This window comes from Culex pipiens, chromosome 1 (genome assembly GCF_016801865.2).
Source record: "Culex pipiens pallens isolate TS chromosome 1, TS_CPP_V2, whole genome shotgun sequence".
In the NCBI taxonomy this organism is placed as follows: domain Eukaryota; kingdom Metazoa; phylum Arthropoda; class Insecta; order Diptera; family Culicidae; genus Culex; species Culex pipiens.
This window is the reverse complement of record NC_068937.1, coordinates 16,018,823-16,039,851: the sequence shown is the minus strand read 5'-3', so window position 1 is coordinate 16,039,851 and position 21,029 is coordinate 16,018,823. Positions and strand designations below refer to the sequence as shown.

The 21,029-nt window shown below is 32.6% G+C and overlaps 1 protein-coding gene across 1 annotated transcript in view; it reads right to left on the bottom strand.

The window, feature by feature from the left end:
• The window catches only part of LOC120417689 (glutaredoxin domain-containing cysteine-rich protein CG31559-like), an 82,952-nt gene that overhangs the window by 10,638 nt on the left and 51,285 nt on the right, over positions 1-21,029 (bottom strand). The window contains exon 3 of the mRNA XM_039579825.2: positions 10,785-11,018. Coding sequence (XP_039435759.1) covers positions 10,785-11,018 — 234 coding nt within the window. The remainder of the gene's footprint in view (positions 1-10,784; positions 11,019-21,029) is intronic.

Sequence of the window (21,029 nt, the reverse complement as noted above, 5' to 3'; positions counted from 1 at the left end):
TCAAGATTTAGTGACAAAAAGAAATCACCAAAGTTTGTTTTACCGTGTATCATTTTTTTTCCAGTGTAGTCCTTATTCGAGCCTACAGCTTTGCCGAAGATACCAAATCGATCAACAAATTCCTTCAAAAGATACAGATTTTTGAATTTTCATAAATCATTTTTGTATGGACAGCTGCCAAATTTGTATGGAAAATTTGGGCATGCAAAAGTCAGCAAAAAAGTTTCAGCCGGATTAAAAAATACAGAAAAAATCGAATGACCGAAATCTCAGAGAATTGCTCATAAGCTTAAAAATAAGGACTTTAACAATCTTAAAAATGGTTTGACCCTGCGTTAAATTCCCCAAAACTCAAACCAAGCAAACCGCACCTGCTCAGCTACCTTTTAATCTTGCTTAATTTGTCACTTTGTCCATCGCGCGTCACGCTTGCAACACGAAACGAACTAAAAATGTTTAAGAAACAACACAAAAAAGTGGCAATCCGTTATCTACGCTCCAGTTGTCGTCGCGGCGATTGTGCCTCAAATCGGTCTGCTCAAGCCTTAAAATCTCATCAAATCTGAACCGTTTTTGCTGCCGTGACCATCTGACCAGACGATGTCCCCTCGGAGCAATTATGAACAAGGGGGCTTGGCAAATAAAACAACATACCTTAACCTCCCCCCTTTTACGGTTCATGTCCATTACTCAGACACTCCTCACCTCTCAATCATGAGCATTTTTTTTTTCGACGGCACGAGCCTTGTCAAATGTGGTCAGACTTGTTGAGGACGCACGCACGACGACGATGGCCATTTTCAGAAATGGTCGTTCGGTCGTGAAACGGTTTTTGATACGTTTTGTAACGGATCGAACCGCCGGAGCAAGGTTGCGGCAATCAACCATTTCGGTGTCGTTGGCCTCACGGCATACGATTTGAGAGGCATACTCAATTTTTCTCGATTTTTATTTTATTTGAGGTGTTCTGTTAGTTGCTGAACTTGCGAGGTCATATTTTGGATTTAGCCTCAGTTTGCCCACCGATTCTCAAGGCACAAAAAAAAAACATTTTTGTTACTCCCTAGTATTAGGGCGTCAAATTTCCCGGGATTTGAATTTTACGGGAAACGGGGAAATATTTTTTGAAAATCCCGGAATTCAAGGCATAAAAAACACTTTTTCAACAAATACATTTGTTAAGTTTTTGAACCTTGAACGAAAAAATAAGTATCTTAAAAATAGCTAAAAAGCATTAAAAATTGGAAATTTTTAAGTACTTTTTTGTGCATTCAAATATGATTCAGATTGCATGAGTTTCTTATATAACAATTCCATACTAAATAGGTAATCTGTTGTACAAAACTACGTTTTTTCGAAAAAATACTCAAAATTTCAATTTTTACAATATTTGCCTATCAAACGATCGGGATTTTTTTATACACTTCGATTGTAATAACAACATTTTTAGAAAATACTCAAAATTTTCACAAAACTACGTATTTTTGTAAAACTTTTCAAAATTTCAGTTTTTACAATATGGGTATCAAATAATCGGGATTTTTCATACATTTCGAATGTAATAACAATTTTTTTTGAAAATACTCTTAATTTTCACAAAACTACGTATTTTCAAAAAAAAATCCAAATTTCTGTTTTTTCAATGTGGGTATCAAACGATCGGGTTTTTTAAACATTTCGAATGTAAAAACAATATTTTTTGAAAATACTCAAAATTTTCACAAAACTACGTATTTTCGAAAAAAATACTCAAAATTTCCGTTTTTACAATGGGGGGGGATTTTTTCCTACATTTCGAATGTAATAACAATATTTTTTGAAAATACTCGCAATTTTCACAAAACTAAGTATTTTTGAAAAAAAATACTCAAAATTTTCGTTTTTAAAATGTAGGTAAACGATCGGGATTTTTTCATACATTTCGAAAGTTATTAAAAAAAAATGAAAATACTCAAAATTTTCACAAAACTACGTATTTTTGAAAAAATACTCCAAATTTCCGTTTTTTACAATAGGTATACCGATTATTTGATATCCATATTGTAAAAACTGAAATTTGAGAAGTTTTTCAAAATACGTTGTTTTGTGAAAATTTTAAGTATTTTCAAAAAATGTTGTTATTACATTCGAAATGTATGAAAAAATCTCGATCGTTTGATACCCACATGGTAAAAACGGAAATTTGAGTATTTTTTCGAAAATTCGTAGTTTTGTGAAAAAATTCAGTATTTTCAAAAAATGTTGTTATTACATTCGAAATTTTCGAAAAAATCCCGATCGTTTGATACCCACATTGTTAAAACGGAAATATTGAGTATTTTTTCGGAAATACGTAGTTTTGTGAAAATTTGGAGTATTTTCAAAGAATATTGTTTTTACATTCGAAATGTATGAAAAAATCCCGATCGTTTGATACCCACATTGTAAAAACGGAAATTTTGAGTATTTTTTTTTCGAAAATACGTAGTTTTGTGAAAATTTTGAGTATTTTCGAAAAAATGTTGTAATTACATTCGAAATGTATGAAAAAATCCCGATCGTTTGATACCCATATTGTAAAAATTGAAATTTTGAGTATTTTTTTCGAAAAAACGTGGTTTAGTGAAAATTTGGAGTATTTTCTAAAAATGTTGTTATTACATCCGAAATGTATGAAAAAACCTGATCATTCGATACCCATATTGCAATAACAATATATTTTTGGATTCTTTAGAGAAAAAAAATGCATTTTCAAAATACAGGAAAAATACGTATTTTTGTGAAAATTTTCATGAAATAATAATTTTAATGGATAACTGACATCATCCCGATTCCAAAACACTATAATTTTGTGATGTTGTTGTCGTACGATTAAAGCCAATATCTCCCATATAGCCAAAAACCCATAAGCACTGTGCTTCAGGGGCCGTGCTTAACCGAGGCAGCTGAACGGTGCAAAACCGGGGCAGTGCAAAATCGAGGCGTGCAAAACCGAGGCATGACTGTATACAGCAAATAAAGTAAAAAATGCCTGGGTTTAAAATTTTTTTTTTGCATTATTTAATGAAATTTTATGTAATTTTACACCCTTAAATATGTAGCCCATCAGTATGGGAAACCTAATTGACCGTGATGTCAAGCTCAAATATGCGTTTATCCTGACAGCTTTTCATCGGTCTGATGGCCGAGTGGGCTAAGGCGCGAGTCCTTACTGATGGTGCTGGGTTTTAATCCCGTAGGTTGCAACTTTTTTTTCATGTTTACAAAAATTGTACATGCAGTGTTTAATGCTTTTGCATGCGATTTTACCATCGTTTTTTTTTTTGCTGTGTATAAGGAGCCAGTTGCACTCGAGAATAACATTTGAGAAGGGCGTTAGCTATTTAAATATACTTGTATTTCTTAATTTAAATATTGCTGTATCTAGAAACCAAAGGTATTGAAAATTTGATGGGCTCTCTGAAAAAAGCGCAGAAAGAAAAAAAAACACGCAGCTTCTAAAATATGTTATTATTTGGAAGTTCAAAAGTCGAATTTGAAGGATTTTTTTTATTCGTTCATGTTTTTTGTAAAAGGAGGATAAAACTTTCCTAAAAAATACAAAAATAATTTACAAAAACGTTTTTTTTTGTTTTCAAACCACAAAAAAAATTTAAAATTGACTGGGAAATTGATTCTCGCTTTTAAATTTTGATTTAAAAACAACAATTTTTAAATGTCCATCATCATTTTTCGTGAGACTTTTGGCAACAGTATAGGCAACTTCCACAAAAATTTGAAACGAAAATAATCGTGGAATCACCCCAAAATTTCATTTTCCTGTTTCAATCTTCTGAACATCTATATATTAAAACAAACATATTTCAAGAACTAGACGTATTCCAAATCTAAGCTGATACATGTCCAATAATTAATTGTAAAAGGAATAATTTGAAATAACATCGATCACTAAGTATTCAGCTGCTCCACTATTTTCACAACCAAATATGAATTTCTATACCGAAATATGTTTTTTTTAATTCAATCCGGGCAAAAATATAAAACTCAGGTGAGAACATTGGCTAGAGAATGGCGCCAAATTCGCAATGGATCATTTTTTAACCCTCTACAACCTAACCCCGCCTTTAGACGGGCTTCGATCTAAAAAATCGCCAAAAATCAATTTTCCAAACGATTTTTGATCTTTAAAAAGCATTGGAAAGAAGAACTCTTAAAATTTTAGAAAATTTTAGGGTTGGAAGTTTAACTTGTTTTATGTGACTTTGCCAATGTTTATAAAAATGTAATTTTTTTAGGGGTCAACTTTGGCTGTGTTTTTTACTAACATTTCCTATATTTTCAGTAAAAAAGAAGTATGCAGTAATTTTTGTAGTGTCCCAGGCTATGCCTCTACGCATTTGTTTGCAATTTAAATGATGATGGTGCCATTCTATAGTAGAAAATGTGAAAAACAAGCAAAAAATTGAAAAAGTGACTGTAAAAACGTGAAAAAATTAGATAGGCAAAATGTAATTATATTAGGTGGTATAATATAATACTACCAAAAACAAACATAGACTAAAAAAGATAAATGTAAATTAAAATACTAAAAATAAAACAAGAAAAACATAAAACAAGAGAAGTAAAGTTTTTCGTAGAACAAAAGTTGCTCAAAATGACCTCCTGAACACGGGAAAAATAAAAATTTTCGAAAAAAAAATTTGGGCAGTAGAGGGTTAACTGAAGAGTTTTGGTTTGATTTTCAATGTTGAAAAAATGAGTTTTAATAATATTGAAAATCAAACCAAAACTTTCCAAGATATCGTCAGTTGAAAATTTACGGCTTATTGAGAGAATATTTTTTCGCAAATTTTAAGCTCTAAAAAAAGTCTGAATAATAAAAAAAAAATAAAAAAATTACAAGCTTTTCGTAAAAGCTGAAACGTTTCAAAACGGAGAAATTCTCAAAAAAATGTAAGTGATGCTGTTTGATTTTTGATCTTAAAAATAATATATAAATGTTGCACAGTCCAGACTCGATTATCCGAAGCCATTGGAAAAATTTCACTTCGGTTAATCGAATCACAATTTTTTTCTTCGTTGTCTTATTTTTGATTGTCGAGCTTAAGTATGACCCATTTATAAAGAATTTGTAAATCCAAGATAGCGGTCAACATGGTGGGGGAGAAATATTGAAAAAATTGCATTTTGCAATTCAATAGGAAATCAACTATTCAAATTTGACTAAAAGGATTTGGCTTCCGAATGTAAAATTTTTGGTGATATTTTGTATAGCTCCGATTTTTTTTCTGGGACGTCCTAACCACAACCTACAAGTTTGCCCAAGACACCAAATCGATCAGACAATTCCTTCTCAAGGTACAGATTTTCGAATATTCACAAACCCAATTTGTAAGACGAGCTCGCAAAATTGTATGGAGACTTGTATGAAAAAACTTATAATTCAAAATGGTTTCAGCAAATGGCATGGCGAAGTTTTACATAAATAGAAAATATAACAGAATTACTCATTAGCTAAAATATTCTACTGGCTAGGAATTTTCCGCAGAAAATGGAAAGAGTATTTTTTTTATTTTTTTTACTTTTTTTCGAGAGAATAAATGATTTTTTATTGTTTATCAAACGAAAAAAATAACCATTCTTTTATTGATCTAATACAGGAACATCTACCTTACTTTATTGTTTAATTTTCTTTCAGCCTTTTCCCTTTTTTTTTTTTTTTTGGTACAAATTAAATACCACTGTTTAATTGATCTCCTAAAGTTAAAAAGTTTCCTACCATTCAGCAATATCTTGAAAACAAAAACAGACAATCGTGAAAATCCCCAAATTTATTGCCATTCAAATTTCTTTTTACCACGAATCAAAAACAAAAAGCCTCTAAATCAAAACGATGAAAGGTCGATCGATTTGAAATTTGGAAGAGCGAGAGTGAGGAAAAATCTAAAACAAGTTTTCATCACCGTCGCAGACGGTTTGAAAATGACCATTAGGAAGGTGGTGGTGGAAGTTGCGTTCAAGTTTTGTGCGAAAAACCGGCAGCAAGATCGTTAAACTCTTTGCAGTAGCCAGCTCGCCAAGCTTATCTTAATTGTCATTAAGGCTTTGCTCTCCTGCAAGACAGGTGCATTTGATCTTTTTTTTTTGCTGTTTCACGTTTAAAATGGTTGTAAATTAGGAACTGGTTCTCTGTTGAACGGTGGGGCTCTCCGTTAAGGTGATGATGGGTTTTTTTTTGCTTTTTTTTGTTGTTGATTGGAGAGCCAATGAACCGTTAGTTGAGCTGCATTTGATTGGCTGTCAAATGACAACAACAAGGCTGTTAATTGGATTAGTTTTTTTTCGATTGTTTGGTTAAGAGGTATCATAATAGTTTTTACAACTGTTTTTTTTAGTAAATGGCTAATAAGTTATATAAAACTGTTTTTTTTTAATCTACTGAAAATATTGGAAAACTTTCGCATTTTTTTTTAAGAAATAAATTTATTTTCAAAATTTGGGGAAAAAAAGTTTCAAAAAGACAGAATCAAACTTATAAAAATAAATAAACATAATTAATTGAAAGTTAACCCATGACGATCAACCACATTGCCTTCGCCGGGGCGCTCCCCCACGTGATCACGATTTGAAAGAAACGATTTTCTTGCAATTAATTTTCAGATCCAGATAAAAAGAGGCTCGAGGGTGAGACACATTTCCCCCTAAAAGGAGCGATAAAAATCCGAGCCTTGATTGCAGTTTGATTGCTCGCGTCATTACACGGGAGGGGGTTTCAAAGGGGGTAACACACCAACTTTGACGTTGACTTTTGCAACACGCACACAATGCAGCAATAAAAAACTAGTTTTAAGTTGGGTGCAGTTGGGAGGTAAATGCCTATCATGTTACGGATTGAGATTGAATTTTCTGTCAGTCAAAAAACTAAAAAATCTTAACATTGAAACTTTTTTTCCCAGAGGACCATATTTTTCCCCATGGTTTTTGGTTATTTTTGCAATGATAGAACCACATTCTTTATTCACTGAAAAAAGTCATCCCGAAACAAGATTAATGAACTAATGAATAATTTAGTTAATTTTTTAATGAAACTGGTTGTCGTGAATTTATTAATTTTAATCATAACATGACAACTCTATTCATGAATTCGTGAACAACCATTTACGAATTCATGAATATTATTCATGAATTCATGAAATAAATTCGTGAGTTCGTAAAAAACACGATTTAATGATCTCAAATTCATGAACGGATTCATACCCGAGCAGACGGAAATAACTTGAGAATAACATTTTTTGATATTTGAAAATACTAGGCCAATAACATTTTATGTTATTTATAACAAGATTTGTTATTCGTCGCTATGATTTTTTTTTTTTTTGTTATTGGATTGTTATTGTAATAACAGACTAATAACATTTTTAGTTATTCTTCGAACAAATCTTTGTCATTATTTTTTGTTATTTTAACAACTAATCCAATCATCCCAATAACAGTTGGAGTTATTCTTCCATAACAAAAAATGTTATTCCAAAGTTGTTTTGACTCTCAACCAGGGATGGAATAATCGCAAAAAAAACTTTTTCGCTTGCGAACTTTCTTCACCCTCGAAAGAGAGAGGAGGCAAATCACGCAAAAGAAAATCGCTCCCGAACTTCTCCAAGATAATCAATCTGCTGATGATTTTTTGTGAATTTCCTTGTCAGCACCACTTAAAAATATTTATTTCAAACACAACAAATTACACACATTGCCCATCTACAAAATGTGACCGGTCATTTTTCGACGTGTGACGTTACACTTGCAAGTGTAGTAGTGAAAAAGATGTTCCACCGAATAATCAAGATGATGATTTTTTTAGATTCTTTTTACCGATCTTTCGTGCGCGAGAGAGGAGAGCCATGCTCCCTTCGGATTTTTTCTCTTGATGAACGTCCAGAGATTTTCTATTGATGATGATTATTCCATCGCTGCTCTCAACCAATATCAGACCAATAACAAATTTTGTTATGATAACATAAACTGTTATTAAACTTTATACAAAAATGGAACAATTCCATAACATTTTCTGTTATTTTCTGTTATTTATAATTATTTGTTATTGAAATGGCATGAATTTTGTTATTACCGTCTGTCCGGGTAACGAATTCATGGAACACACTTTTGATAATTTGTCATGCTTTCGTGAAAAAAAATGAATTCGTGAAAACTATTCCTTAAAAATAATGTTATTCATGTTCATGATTGACAATCTGGATCATTCTGGTTCACTTTCGCTCGAACTGCCAAATTTACAATTTTTACTTTTAGTTGTTGGGACATTTATGCAATACTGGGCAGATTTTATAGCTTGAAAACGATTTCCCATTTTTGTTTTAATATTTTTGATCTGTGCAACGAGAGCTAAAAAGGGATGGGCTTAAAAATTGGCAAAGAGTTTTAATTTTGGAAAAAAAATATTTTCGAAAAAAAAACACTTTGAAACTATTTTTGCAATTCCGTCGTGAAACTACTTACTTTTCCTGTCATTCTTGAACGACGAAAAAGCCTACTTTTCTGTACCAAACATAACAGAATCGAATAGCAACACTTTTCAAAATAAATGCTGAAAAGTTCTACTTTTCAGCACTGAAATGGGTGCTGAAAAGTTGAACTTTTCAGCACTTGTTTCGAAAAGTAATACTTTTCAACATTATTTTGTGTTAAACGGTTATTTGACAAAATACATGAACATTTGACTTATAATTCCACTCAATGGGTGTTTTTTGGAATTGCAAAAAAATTTGTATGGAACTCGTTGCAAAACTTGATTTTTTCACCACTCTTCGTATTTATTCAACTCGGTGAACCTCGTTGGATAAATTTACGACTCGTGCTGAAAAAATCCTCTTTTTGCAACTTGTAGCATAAACTACTATTTTGAGTTTCCGTGTGTCCTTCAAAGCACTATTTTGAGTTCTGAAATGTTGAACTTATCAGCACTCATTCAAAGCAGTTGTATATTTCTACATTCATTTAAATGGCGCTTTGAAATCTCGCGACAATTGTTTCAACGTTTGGTCGTGGTTTTCAAAATGTGAATAGATTTTTTTCGAAAGAATCTGTTAATAAATTAATTATAAAAAAAATCAAAATACAAAACATTAAAAAATCCTGCTTGGAAAATAAAATTAGAAACAAATTAAATGGCAAAATCCAAAGAAAAAAAATTTAATTAAAGAAAATAAAATTTCCTAAATAAAAAAAAAGAATTTAAACTCCGAAAAAAGTGATTTTTTTTATTTGATAAGGCCGATGCAAATATTTTTTAAAGTTTTTGTCTCTCGGCTCTGGCCGGGGTCGAGGAGGCGAGCAAAAAAAAAAAATATAAATATTGAAATAACAAACCTATGTTTCAGCATTTGCATGGAAAAAGTGTCTGAAATGCAATTTACACTAGTACAGTTGTTTTGCAATCATTAATTTTCAAAAAATGTAAGATTTGACGAAATAAAAGCGAAAAAAAACTTAAACATCAAAAATTTTCAAAAGTTTTTTAGATTTTAAAAATTATCCCAAATATGCTAAAAATGATTCTAAACACAGGGAAACGCATCTTAAATTGATTTCAGCTGATTGTACTTAAATTTCCATTAAAATTTTGAAGTTTAAAAAAATTGTTTTTGCCCCATGATTTTTCGGGCCAACTTTGAAGGGGGGAGATAAAAACTTTAAATCAAATTTGTACCAGCCTAAACTAGTACATTGATAAATCAAGAAAAGAGAATATTTTTTTTTAATTTGAAAACTGAACATAAAAAAATTAATTGAAAAATTAAAAATTGATAAATAAACAAAAAGAATATTATTATAAAATTATAACATTAAAAATTTTAAATTTAAGAAACAAAAAAAATATTTTTTTTTAATTGATAAATTGATAAATTGATAAATTGATAAATTGATAAATTAATAAATTGATAACTTGATAAATTGATATAAATTGATAAATTGAGAGACGAAGTCATTGAACTAAATCGTGTTGATCATTACTTGTAAAGGAACATGTAATTATTGAATAATAAAGCACATCAGATCAAGATTTCTCTATAATAGAATAAAACAATTAAGGTCAAGTCCTTGCTCGGCATCGTGAGACCATCCAACTGCACACAAAGTATCACATCACTGATCAACCATCCTCCACTTGTAAAGAACTTTTTGCAGCGTCATCTCAACTTGCTGATGATGATGATCTTGCAAAGCAGCTGGACCATTCTGTACACACAGTTTAGGCCATTACGGGTGTATGGCGCAATTATTGCTACTTTGGTTCTGCATTAAAAAACGCGACATGACCACCTGCTCTGAGAAGAGGATCTTCTCAAAACCTTTTAAATTTGCTGCGCATATCACCGATCACATGACTTCCTCGCAATTTTACTTGAGCACATGAGAACCGAGTTGAACCCTCTTGCGAAGAAGTCGTCTGTCCTTCAAAAGCACCACACACGACGACGACGACGAATGGTGCCTCCATTTGGGCTTCTACGGCTTGGAAGGGAATGTCATAACCTCACACGTAATTCTACATCGCTGGGTAATGAGATGCTGCAGCCGAGGGCCACCCTAACCTTTTGTCGTGACCACCACCGTGGAAACGTAATATCTTCTACTGGGTTGTAGACAGCTCAGACAGTTGCAGTTGCAAATGAGACAGGGTTTGAGATTGGATTGAATTACCGAAGATGGTAGCACTTGTTACGAGAATGAAAACCACTTTTTTCAGAGGATAAGGGAAATTCTCCAAGCAACTTGCGACGACTCACCCCCACGTGCTGCCCGTCCACGAAGACCTGCGGCACCTGGATCAGCTCGCTCTGCATCCGGTCCTTGATCTCCTGCTGGTAGTCGCTGCTCATGAACACGTCCCGCTCCTCGAACTTGACGAGCAGCGTCCGCAGGATCTGCTTCACGTTCGCACACTTGGTGTACGTCTCCCGGACGATGCCCATGCTGGTCGTGTACACCACCACCTTGCCGCCGTCCTTTTCCTTGTAGTTCTGTCAAAATATGAGAGAAAAAAGATTTATTAGACAAATTTACAAAAAAAATGCCGCGAGATGGCGCACGCGCCCTCATAAATATTCACCAGTTTTGACGTAAAAGAGGGCGTAAATTCCACTTCATTGTTTTTCCCTAAACTGTTTCAATGTTGATAGGTTTGCCCTCAAAAACAAAAACAAAACCAACTCCACAGTGGTCACATAATTGTTCGTTTAGTGGTTGCGCCGCCACCTAGCGGAAAAATCTCCCCCGCAAGAAACTTGATGAAATATGACAGATTGGTGCCAAGTTATGTGTGAACGGGTCGTTTTGTATTTCTTTTCTTTCTTTTTCCCAGCTCGTTCAGAAGGTGTGAGAAGGTTTGCTGTGGGGGTTCTGCGCTCGTTTGTTGGATTAGGTCAGTCAAGAGAGGTAGGTAAGTAATTGCTTTGCAATTGAAATTCTTGAAAAATGCGCAAAACAATGAGTGCAATTTGTTCGAGAACAATCTGAATCTTGTTTTGTTTTGGTTCATTTATTTGTTTATAGGTTATATGTATTGTCAGGAGAAAACATGAGGTTGAAAGAAAAAAAAGTCGGGAGGACAAAAGGTTAAAAGGATGTAGGTCATAAGGTCGTTGGACATAAGGTTATAAGGACAAAAGGTCGTAAAGACATAAGAAACGGTCGTATGACCTGAGGTCGTATGACCTAAGGTCGTATGACCTAAGGTCGTATGACCTAAGGTCGTATGACCTAAGGTTGTATGACCTACGGTCGTATGATCTATGGTCGTATGACCTAAGGTCGACACGGACAAAGGGAAAAAATCACATGGCAGTGTTGCAAGCCGTTTAAAACGAAACCTATTTTCAAGGAATTTTGAGAAGAGCCAATGTCCTGCTTGTGTCCCTCTTCAACAGGGCAAAGATAAGGAAGATAGCAAAAAAAAATTACCATCATTAATCAATCACTGCCTCAATCAGCATCGATCATCTCTCAATTATGACCACAGCCCCTCTTCTCTCAGTCTTACGGTTGTGGTTGTGAGGTTGCAATTAATAACCTCAGACCCACCCCTCTCTCCAAATCAAACTTTGCTCAAGTGCAGAAGTGAGAGACTGGTAATTAGCATACTTTCTTCTTCGCCATCTTCTGCTTCTCGTAGATTGAATTCATGATCATCTCAAGGCCACGAACGTCTGGCCATCGGAACCGAGCGAGCGGCCGGCCAACGGTTAACCCAATTTGGGTCCAAAATGGGTCATTCTGAGATTTTATAGCGAGGGGGTTCAAGCGAAGAAACGTGAACAGATAAACACTCGATAAGCACGTGAAGTTTTCGAGAGAAGAGAGTGTGTCTGCGATGGATTGGGGGGTTTTATCAAAAAATTCCAAGTATTTTCACACGTGTTTCTTGAGACAGTTTGGCAAAGAATGGGTTGAACACGTGTTTCCGCACTTGAAGTCACACGTGGTGATGTTTTTTTATGTCTGGAGGTTTCTAGAAACTCCGAAATGAAGTTGTAACAAACAAAAATACAAAATACAAAAATACAAAAATACAAAAATACAAAAATACAAAAATACAAAAATACAAAAATACAAAAATACAAAAATACAAAAATACAAAAATACAAAAATACAAAAATACAAAAATACAAAAATACAAAAATACAAAAATACAAAAATACAAAAATACAAAAATACAAAAATACAAAAATACAAAAATACAAAAATACAAAAATACAAAAATACAAAAATACAAAAATACAAAAATACAAAAATACAAAAATACAAAAATACAAAAATACAAAAATACAAAAATACAAAATACAAAAATACAAAAATACAAAAATACAAAAATACAAAAATACAAAAATACAAAAATACAAAAATACAAAAATACAAAAATACAAAAATACAAAATACAAAAATACAAAAATACAAAAATACAAAAATACAAAAATACAAAAATACAAAAATACAAAAATACAAAAATACAAAAATACAAAAATACAAAAATACAAAAATACAAAAATACAAAAATACAAAAATACAAAAATACAAAAATACAAAAATACAAAAATACAAAAATACAAAAATACAAAAATACAAAAATACAAAAATACAAAAATACAAAAATACAAAAATACAAAAATACAAAAATACAAAAATACAAAAATACAAAAATACAAAAATACAAAAATACAAAAATACAAAAATACAAAAATACAAAAATACAAAAATACAAAAATACAAAAATACAAAAATACAAAAATACAAAAATACAAAAATACAAAAATACAAAAATACAAAAATACAAAAATACAAAAATACAAAAATACAAAAATACAAAAATACAAAAATACAAAAATACAAAAATACAAAAATACAAAAATCACAAAAATCACAAAATTGACAAAATTGACAAAATTGACAAAATTGACAAAATTGACAAAATTGACAAAATTGACAAAATTGACAAAATTGACAAAATTGACAAAATTGACAAAATTGACAAAATTGACAAAATTGACAAAATTGACAAAATTGACAAAATTGACAAAATTGACAAAATTGACAAAATTGACAAAATTGACAAAATTGACAAAATTGACAAAATTGACAAAATTGACAAAATTGACAAAATTGACAAAATTGACAAAATTGACAAAATTGACAAAATTGACAAAATTGACAAAATTGACAAAATTGTCAAAATTGTCAAAATTGACAAAATTGACAAAATTGACAAAATTGACAAAATTGAAAAAATTTGACAAAATTGACAAAATTGACAAAATTGACAAAATTGACAAAATTGACAAAATTGACAAAATTGACAAAATTGACAAAATTGACAAATTTGACAAAATTGAGACAAAATTGAGACAAAATTGAGACAAAATTGAGACAAAATTGAGACAAAATTGAGACAAAATTGAGACAAAATTTAGACAAAATTGAGACAAAATTGAGACAAAATTGAGACAAAATTGAAACAAAATTTAGACAAAATTTAGACAAAATTGAGACATAATTGAGACAAAATTGAAACAAAATTTAGACAAAATTGAGACAAAATTGAGACAAAATTTAGACAAAATTGAGACAAAATTGAGAAAAAATTTAGACAAAATTGAGACAAAATTGAGACAAAATTGAGACAAAATTGAGACAAAACTTAGACAAAATTGAGACAAAATTGATACAAAATTGAGACAAAATTGAGACAAAATTGATACAAAATTGTCAAAAGTTTAGCAAAAAACAGTATTTTTGCCAATTTTCAAACTGTCATCTCAAATCACGTCACGCTCGCAGAGTTAATGCTTTTGCCTTGAAATTTACCGCCAAATCACGCAAAAGCAAAAAAAAAAGCTGTTTCCAACACTAAAACAACAGGTGTTTAACACCACCAGCTATTATTTCCACGACACGGCCATGGTCCGCAACATCAACAGATCATGCGCTGGTGGTCTCAGCTTGCCGGCTAAATTTCAAAGATGAGAAACCGAAACCGGCTTATTGCCAACTTCAAGACAAAAAAAAAACAAACTCGTGTAATTCAAAATAAGAGTGCAATCGATGCGAATTTGCGTGCAATTTTGGGCAAAGACAAAAAAACAAAATTAGTGGGCGTTTTTTTGGGCCGGTTACAAATGATTGGCAGAAATTTCAAGATGTTTGAGTACATCAACTTGGGCCGAAACGTGTCCAATTGCAAAACCTATTTGATGAGTAGTGTTTTTGCTGCGTTTTGAGTGATGAGTAGGTAAATTTGAATAATAGTGACTGAATTGGGACCACCCATGGAGGCTACGTGATATTCCTGCACTTTTTATTTAAATCTCAAAATTGCAGTTTAGGTTTGTTAACTTGTAAACTTTTCCCCAAAGCTTGAATTTCTTCTCGATGTATCGAATCTGAAGTATGCCAGTTTTATTTGGCAGTTGCTTTTCAAGCCAGGTTAGCGAACCTAAAAATTTACTGATTTGCCAAAAATGCAACACGTAAACCAGAAAAGAAATGAATTTTTCATGCTTGCAGGTGCGTAACCAAAAAAAAAGGCAGGCTGAAGATTTCTTATTTTGAACTTTCCAGGTAACAAAAAAAAAGCTCACACCTCATAATCAGATGAATCAACAATGAGCTTCTTCTGCAGCCCAACCCAAAAGGTGATCAACATATGATTAACAAGTCAAAGAAAAATCCACTTTCACCTGTACCAAGGCCAGAGCCCCCGAATTAACAAAAAGGTTATAATCTGTCCTTTTTCTTCTTCCGGCGAGGCCGGAACTGGTTTGACCTAGAAAGACGAAATCTAATCGAAACGTTCATACGCACACAAAAACGGGTTTCATTATTCATGAGGGCGCGTTTTTGGAGCGCGAAAATTTTTGCAGCGTAAAAAAAAAGCACGCGGAAAGTGAAAATTTTCGTTGATCTTTCGGCCTCTGTTTTGAATGTTTGGATAATTTTAAGGTGCGGTGAGGGACCTTGAAGGTTGAACTTGAAAGAGCTTTTTGTAAAGGTATGCTTCCTCCAAAATCGACGGAAAGCTCATAACAATGGGGCAAATTTTTTGCAAAGACCAGCAAAAACAGGTTCAAATGAATGGAACTTGATTGATGATTCAAGTTTGAACCTGATTGAATTGGATCTCTTGTTAACTGTTTTGCAAGTTATTTATTTTTCAATCGTACTTTCATTTTTTTTTGCATTCTTTCACACTTAGAATTTTTAAAAATTTAAATCGGTAAACAATCTGTAAAAATGAACAAAATTTGATCGAATTTCGGTTGTACGATAAGCAATTAAAAACTTCATTACCGAATTTCGGTAAGTTTTTACCGAATTCAGTAAATTTCAGTTTACCGCACTGCACAGTGGTCCAGATCGCAAAATTAAGTGGAAAATGGATTTTCCAAAAAATCGTTATGTTTTGGAGCTTTGGTGTCTTCAGAAGAGTTGTTGCATATGGAAAGGCGCAACTTTTGGTTTGGTTGAAAATTAGGGTGGTTCACGATTAGGGTGATAATCGAAATCTAACTTTACAGGAGTATTTTTGGGAATTTTTTCGTCTTCGTCAGAGTCCCGCCCGTGTGGGTCAATCGGTCCGCGCACTGGACTCTCAATCCAGAGGTCGACGGTTCGAATCCCGCGGCGGGCGCTCTAAAATTCTTTGTGTAAATATCGGTATTCGGCGCCGTCGCTCCGTACCATACTTTCATACACTTAGGAGCCCAGGGCGGCGAAGTCCTTGTAGATAAAAAGGAATACACTAGTGGTTGGTACTACACCCAACTGGCGGTCGCATGATTGTGATACATGGCGGCATGAAAGTATATCAGAATCTGCATGAAAACTGTCCTCATGCATTTTTTGCGATATAGGGGTATGACATTTTTGCCCGTTACCGACAATTATCGACATTACCGACGGCAGATTGATTGTATTGCAGAAAAAAATCTTAACAGAACGAGGATTGAACCATCAACTTCTAGGTTGCTGATCCGACACGCTACCACCGCGCCATGGACGCTTGATGAATTGTGAGGGACAGAGCGCGAACATAATGTTCTCTCTAGAGTGTTGCTCGGGGACGCGCCAGCATTCTATGTGTTGGTGAGAACTGCAGATCGCTGAAGTGTTTACACGCGGGCAAAAATGATCTATGGGCTTGCTGCAAAAAATGTTATAAAATATAACATTTTGTGCAGCAAATCCACTGTTGCAGATTTTGAGATATATTTTTCGTTTGGGTGTAGCAATGGTGGCCGACAGCTATAAAGTCAACTTCGTTTGTTTCGTCTTGTAGAAAGTTGACGGGCTTGCCAATCCAAGCAACTTTGTCGAAGACACCAAAATTTTATCTCGTAATCTACGCCTTCTACGACCAAATTTATAGAAAGCATCTGAGCAAACCTTCAAAAATCAGTTTTTTTAACGTGGCAATTCAGGGTTAAGTTTTAGAGAAAAGTGGTATTCGGGGCACTTTTAGAGCTCTAAAAGGCAAACAAACATTTTTATTATCTGACAAGTCAATTTGGACTTAAGGGTCAAAAGTTACAGCGATTTTAAGGTAAAAAAGATGCAAATTTAAAACTTAAATATCTCGAAATGGCGCAAGCCAAATTTTAAGCACTAGGTTGCATTTGAAAGGAGATCCAGCACTACAAACGCTGAAAAAATCTCAGGGGTGTTTTTCTTTAAACTCGAGATATTTTCATTTGAAAAAATCTAATTTTCAAGGGAAAACCTTATGGGACCACCCTAACAAACTTCGGAAATTGTCCAAATATATTTTTTTCCATGTAATTTTGCCCGCTGAATCTGAATCTGCCCTCAGAATTGACCCAAAGTGTCGAAAAATCGATTTTTTGTCATATTTTGGGTTTCCTTGTAAAATTATCATTTAAACCCAAAATATGACCAAAAATCGATTTTTCGACACTTTGGGTCAATTCTGAGGGCAGATCTCCTGGATGCTGGATCTCCTCTTTCAAATGCAACCTAGTGCTTAAAATTTGGCTTGCGCCATTTCGAGATATTTAAGTTTTAAATTTGCATCTTTTTTACCTTAAAATCGCTGTAACTTTTGACCCTTAAGTCCAAATTGACTTGTTAGATAATAAAAATGTTTGTTTTTTAGAGCTCTAAAAATTGCCCCGAATACCACTTTTCTCTAAAACTTAACCCTGAATTGCCACGTTAAAAAACTGATTTTTGAGGGTTTGCTCAGATGCTTTCTATTAATTTGGTCGTAGAAGGCGTAGATTACGAGATAAAATTTTGGTGTCTTCGACAAAGTTGCTTGAATTGGCAAGCTCAACAACTTTCTAGAAGACGAAAAAAATCCCAAAAATATTCCTGAAAAGTTAGATTTTCAAAATCACCCTAATCGTGAACCACCCTAATTTTCAACCAAACCAAAAGTTGCCCCTTTTCATTTGCAACAACTCTTCTGAAGACACCAAAGCTCCAAAACTTCACCATTTTTCGGAAAATCCGTTTTCCACTTAATTTTGCGATCTGGACCACTGTGCAATGCGGTGTATTTGATTTAAATTAATGTTAATTTTGACTTATTAATTTGACAGTGTTTTGAAGTTTTCAATTTTATTTCAATGGAAAATCCAAAACTTTACCTCTAATTTAAAGCATATTTTTAAGAGACGAATTATTTAAATATATTTGTAATGACCAGAATTTATAAAAAAGTTAAATAATCATTTTAAAAAATCATCACCAAAACCACACGAGAAACGTTCGAATTTCATTTGCTTGTCAAGTTTTTCCGATGAATTTTCAACCCTAATCCAACCTTAATCTACATTCTACACATCTGTCAGTTGATATATTTTTGATTCAAGGTGTTTTGGGACAATAGTAAAGAACTGAACACTAAATTATTCCAAATTCGAATCAACACCAAAATTAAAAGATTTAAATAGTGCAAAGAACCATGAATTGGTTGTTAAGAGCTCAAAACCAATTTAGAGTAATTGAATTGAAAACTGAACAAAATATCTCAAAATTAGGCTGGTACAAATTTTAATTAAGTTTTTTGTCACCCCCCTTCAAAGTTGGCCCGAAAAATCAGGGGGCAAATTTTTTTTTTCAAAAAACTTTAAAATTTCAATAGAAATGTAAGTGCAATCAGCTGAAATTGATTTAAAATGCATTCCCCCAACATTCCCCTGCGTTTAAAATCATTTTTAGCATGTTTGGGTTGATTTAAACATCTTTTTATTTTTTGAAAATTTTCGATGTTTAGTATCGCAAAAAGTTTTTTTTCGCTATTTTTGTTTTTTTTTGTTTTCGTCAAATCTTACTTTTTTTAAACTAATGATGACAAAACAACTGAACTTTTTGCATTCAAATTATGAGACTGTGGATTGCTATTTAAATAATTATATTTTTTTTTATTTTTTCCCCTCCCCTCGACCCCGGTCAGAGCTGAGGGACAAAAAATTTAAAAATATTTGCATCGGCCATAGTTAAAAAAAACAGAAAATATTTTTTCCTATAATTTTCCCAACTTTTTGACAAAAAAAAACCTAACTTCCCGAATTTACTCATATTCCCGACTTGAGTGGCCACCCTGTTAATAGTTGTCCCATGTAAATTATCGTCATTTTTGTGTAAGTGGAAAAATTACCCATTCAAACAAAATTGTTGAAACCCTAAGAAAATGTCCAACAATTTTCTTTGTTTTGCTTTGTTCATCAGACTCTGCTGATTGTTGAAATGCAACCTCATTAAGTTAAAATTGTGTGAAAAAAGAGTTTTCCTCACTGCCATCAAATGAGCCATCAGTTTTCAAGTGAGCAATAACTCGGAAACAATTTGTTCAATTTTAAATTAAAAAAAATAAACTTTTATGAAATTTTCGGCTAAAACAATTTTTCCTGAAATTTAAAATATTGGGCTTGATTTTTAAAATCGAAGTTATTTTTAATGGAAAAAGCAGAAATTAAGTTGATATTGCGAATAAAAAAAAATATTAGCTTATTGAGTGACACTGAAAATAGCTAATTTTTCACAAAAAAATATTTTGGAAGCTGTTACACAAATCAACAATATAAAAAAGAAAATTGTAGGAAATTATGTAAGGTTTTCAAAAATATGTGTTTCAATGGTGCGTTTTCTACAAAAAAAATAGCGAAAAAAAGGTTTTTAAAAATAAAAATATTAAATTTTTTCCTAAAAGTAATTTTTTTTCTTCAAAATTTTAATTTGCTGTTGCAATTCACCTTTAACATTTTCTTTTTTTGACGATATTTTAATTTTTTTACAATTTCTTTTTTCAGATTCCAGATTTTGCACCACCCTAAACTACTATTTCTGACAAAAACATTGGTTTCCCTAATAAAAAACGGTTAAACTTGCTTTCTGAATAAAAGCAAGACTCAGCCACATACGTGGAACTCCATACAAATTCGCGCTCAAAAAGTGGGTCGGGAAATGTTTGGCTACTGGTATAATAAGAATTTTGTCCACGACATTGTCATGGCATCCTGCGACCAAAGATTTTTCACTATACCAGACCAACGACCAAACGTAAACAATCAAGCTCTGCTCACGGATGCAAACAATCTTGCACAAAAAAGACAAATTATTCTATCGCTGCTGAGATGTATTTTCAACCAGAGCATTTCAGCTAGTAATATTACCGAAATCTTACCGCGCAAGCTTTCTTTGAGTCACATAGAAAAAGTTCCTGAGCTCGTTAAGCTGGAGGAACACGATTGTCCAATGACCAATCATCGAAGACATTAGCAAAATTTGTTTGATTTTGATGTTATACTTGCGTGAAACCAATATAGAAAACATAAAAGAAAATGTAATGAACCTAAATTAGTTAAATGGCTTTAAAACTTAACAATCTATAATAATAATTTCATTTCCAACATTTTTTTTTGATTTATTTTGACAATTGTTTTGATTTACAGTTCTAGTTTCAGCCATGGATTGCTTTGATGGTGTTTTGACAGGTTTATACCAGAGTTTTACTGGGCAGCAATGTACGAGGGGTATGAATTTTGAAATATGATTGTTTTATACTGGAAAGAAGGAAAATTTAACAGTTCTGAAACCCCTCGATCTCATCTGGCAGAAAATCTTGTCTAATTGTTGCAGCTCTCCACCGCTAGAGGCAGTACTGTACGAGACCTTCTTTTTGAAATTAACTTCCACCCATGTGACTCAGCTCTATTCTTAAAATTAAATAAAAACAACTAAGCTCAATTATGTCAAGTTTTTGCAGTCTCAAATCAAATCCTGAAACAATTATATTTGAAAATGTTCTGATTTTGTTGAAAATCCCTTGATAACAATGTTTCAAATAAAAAAAACTGGAGTCGTAGTTTTTTTTTTTTTTTTTTTGGTACGCAAGGCAAATGATTTTCATACAAAAATAGTTTTTTAAATCGCTAATAACTGTTCAGATTTGAGTTTTACAGCTTTGCTCTTTCCGACAAAGTTTTGGCGCATTACATTTCCCTTTCAGTGCACTTGGT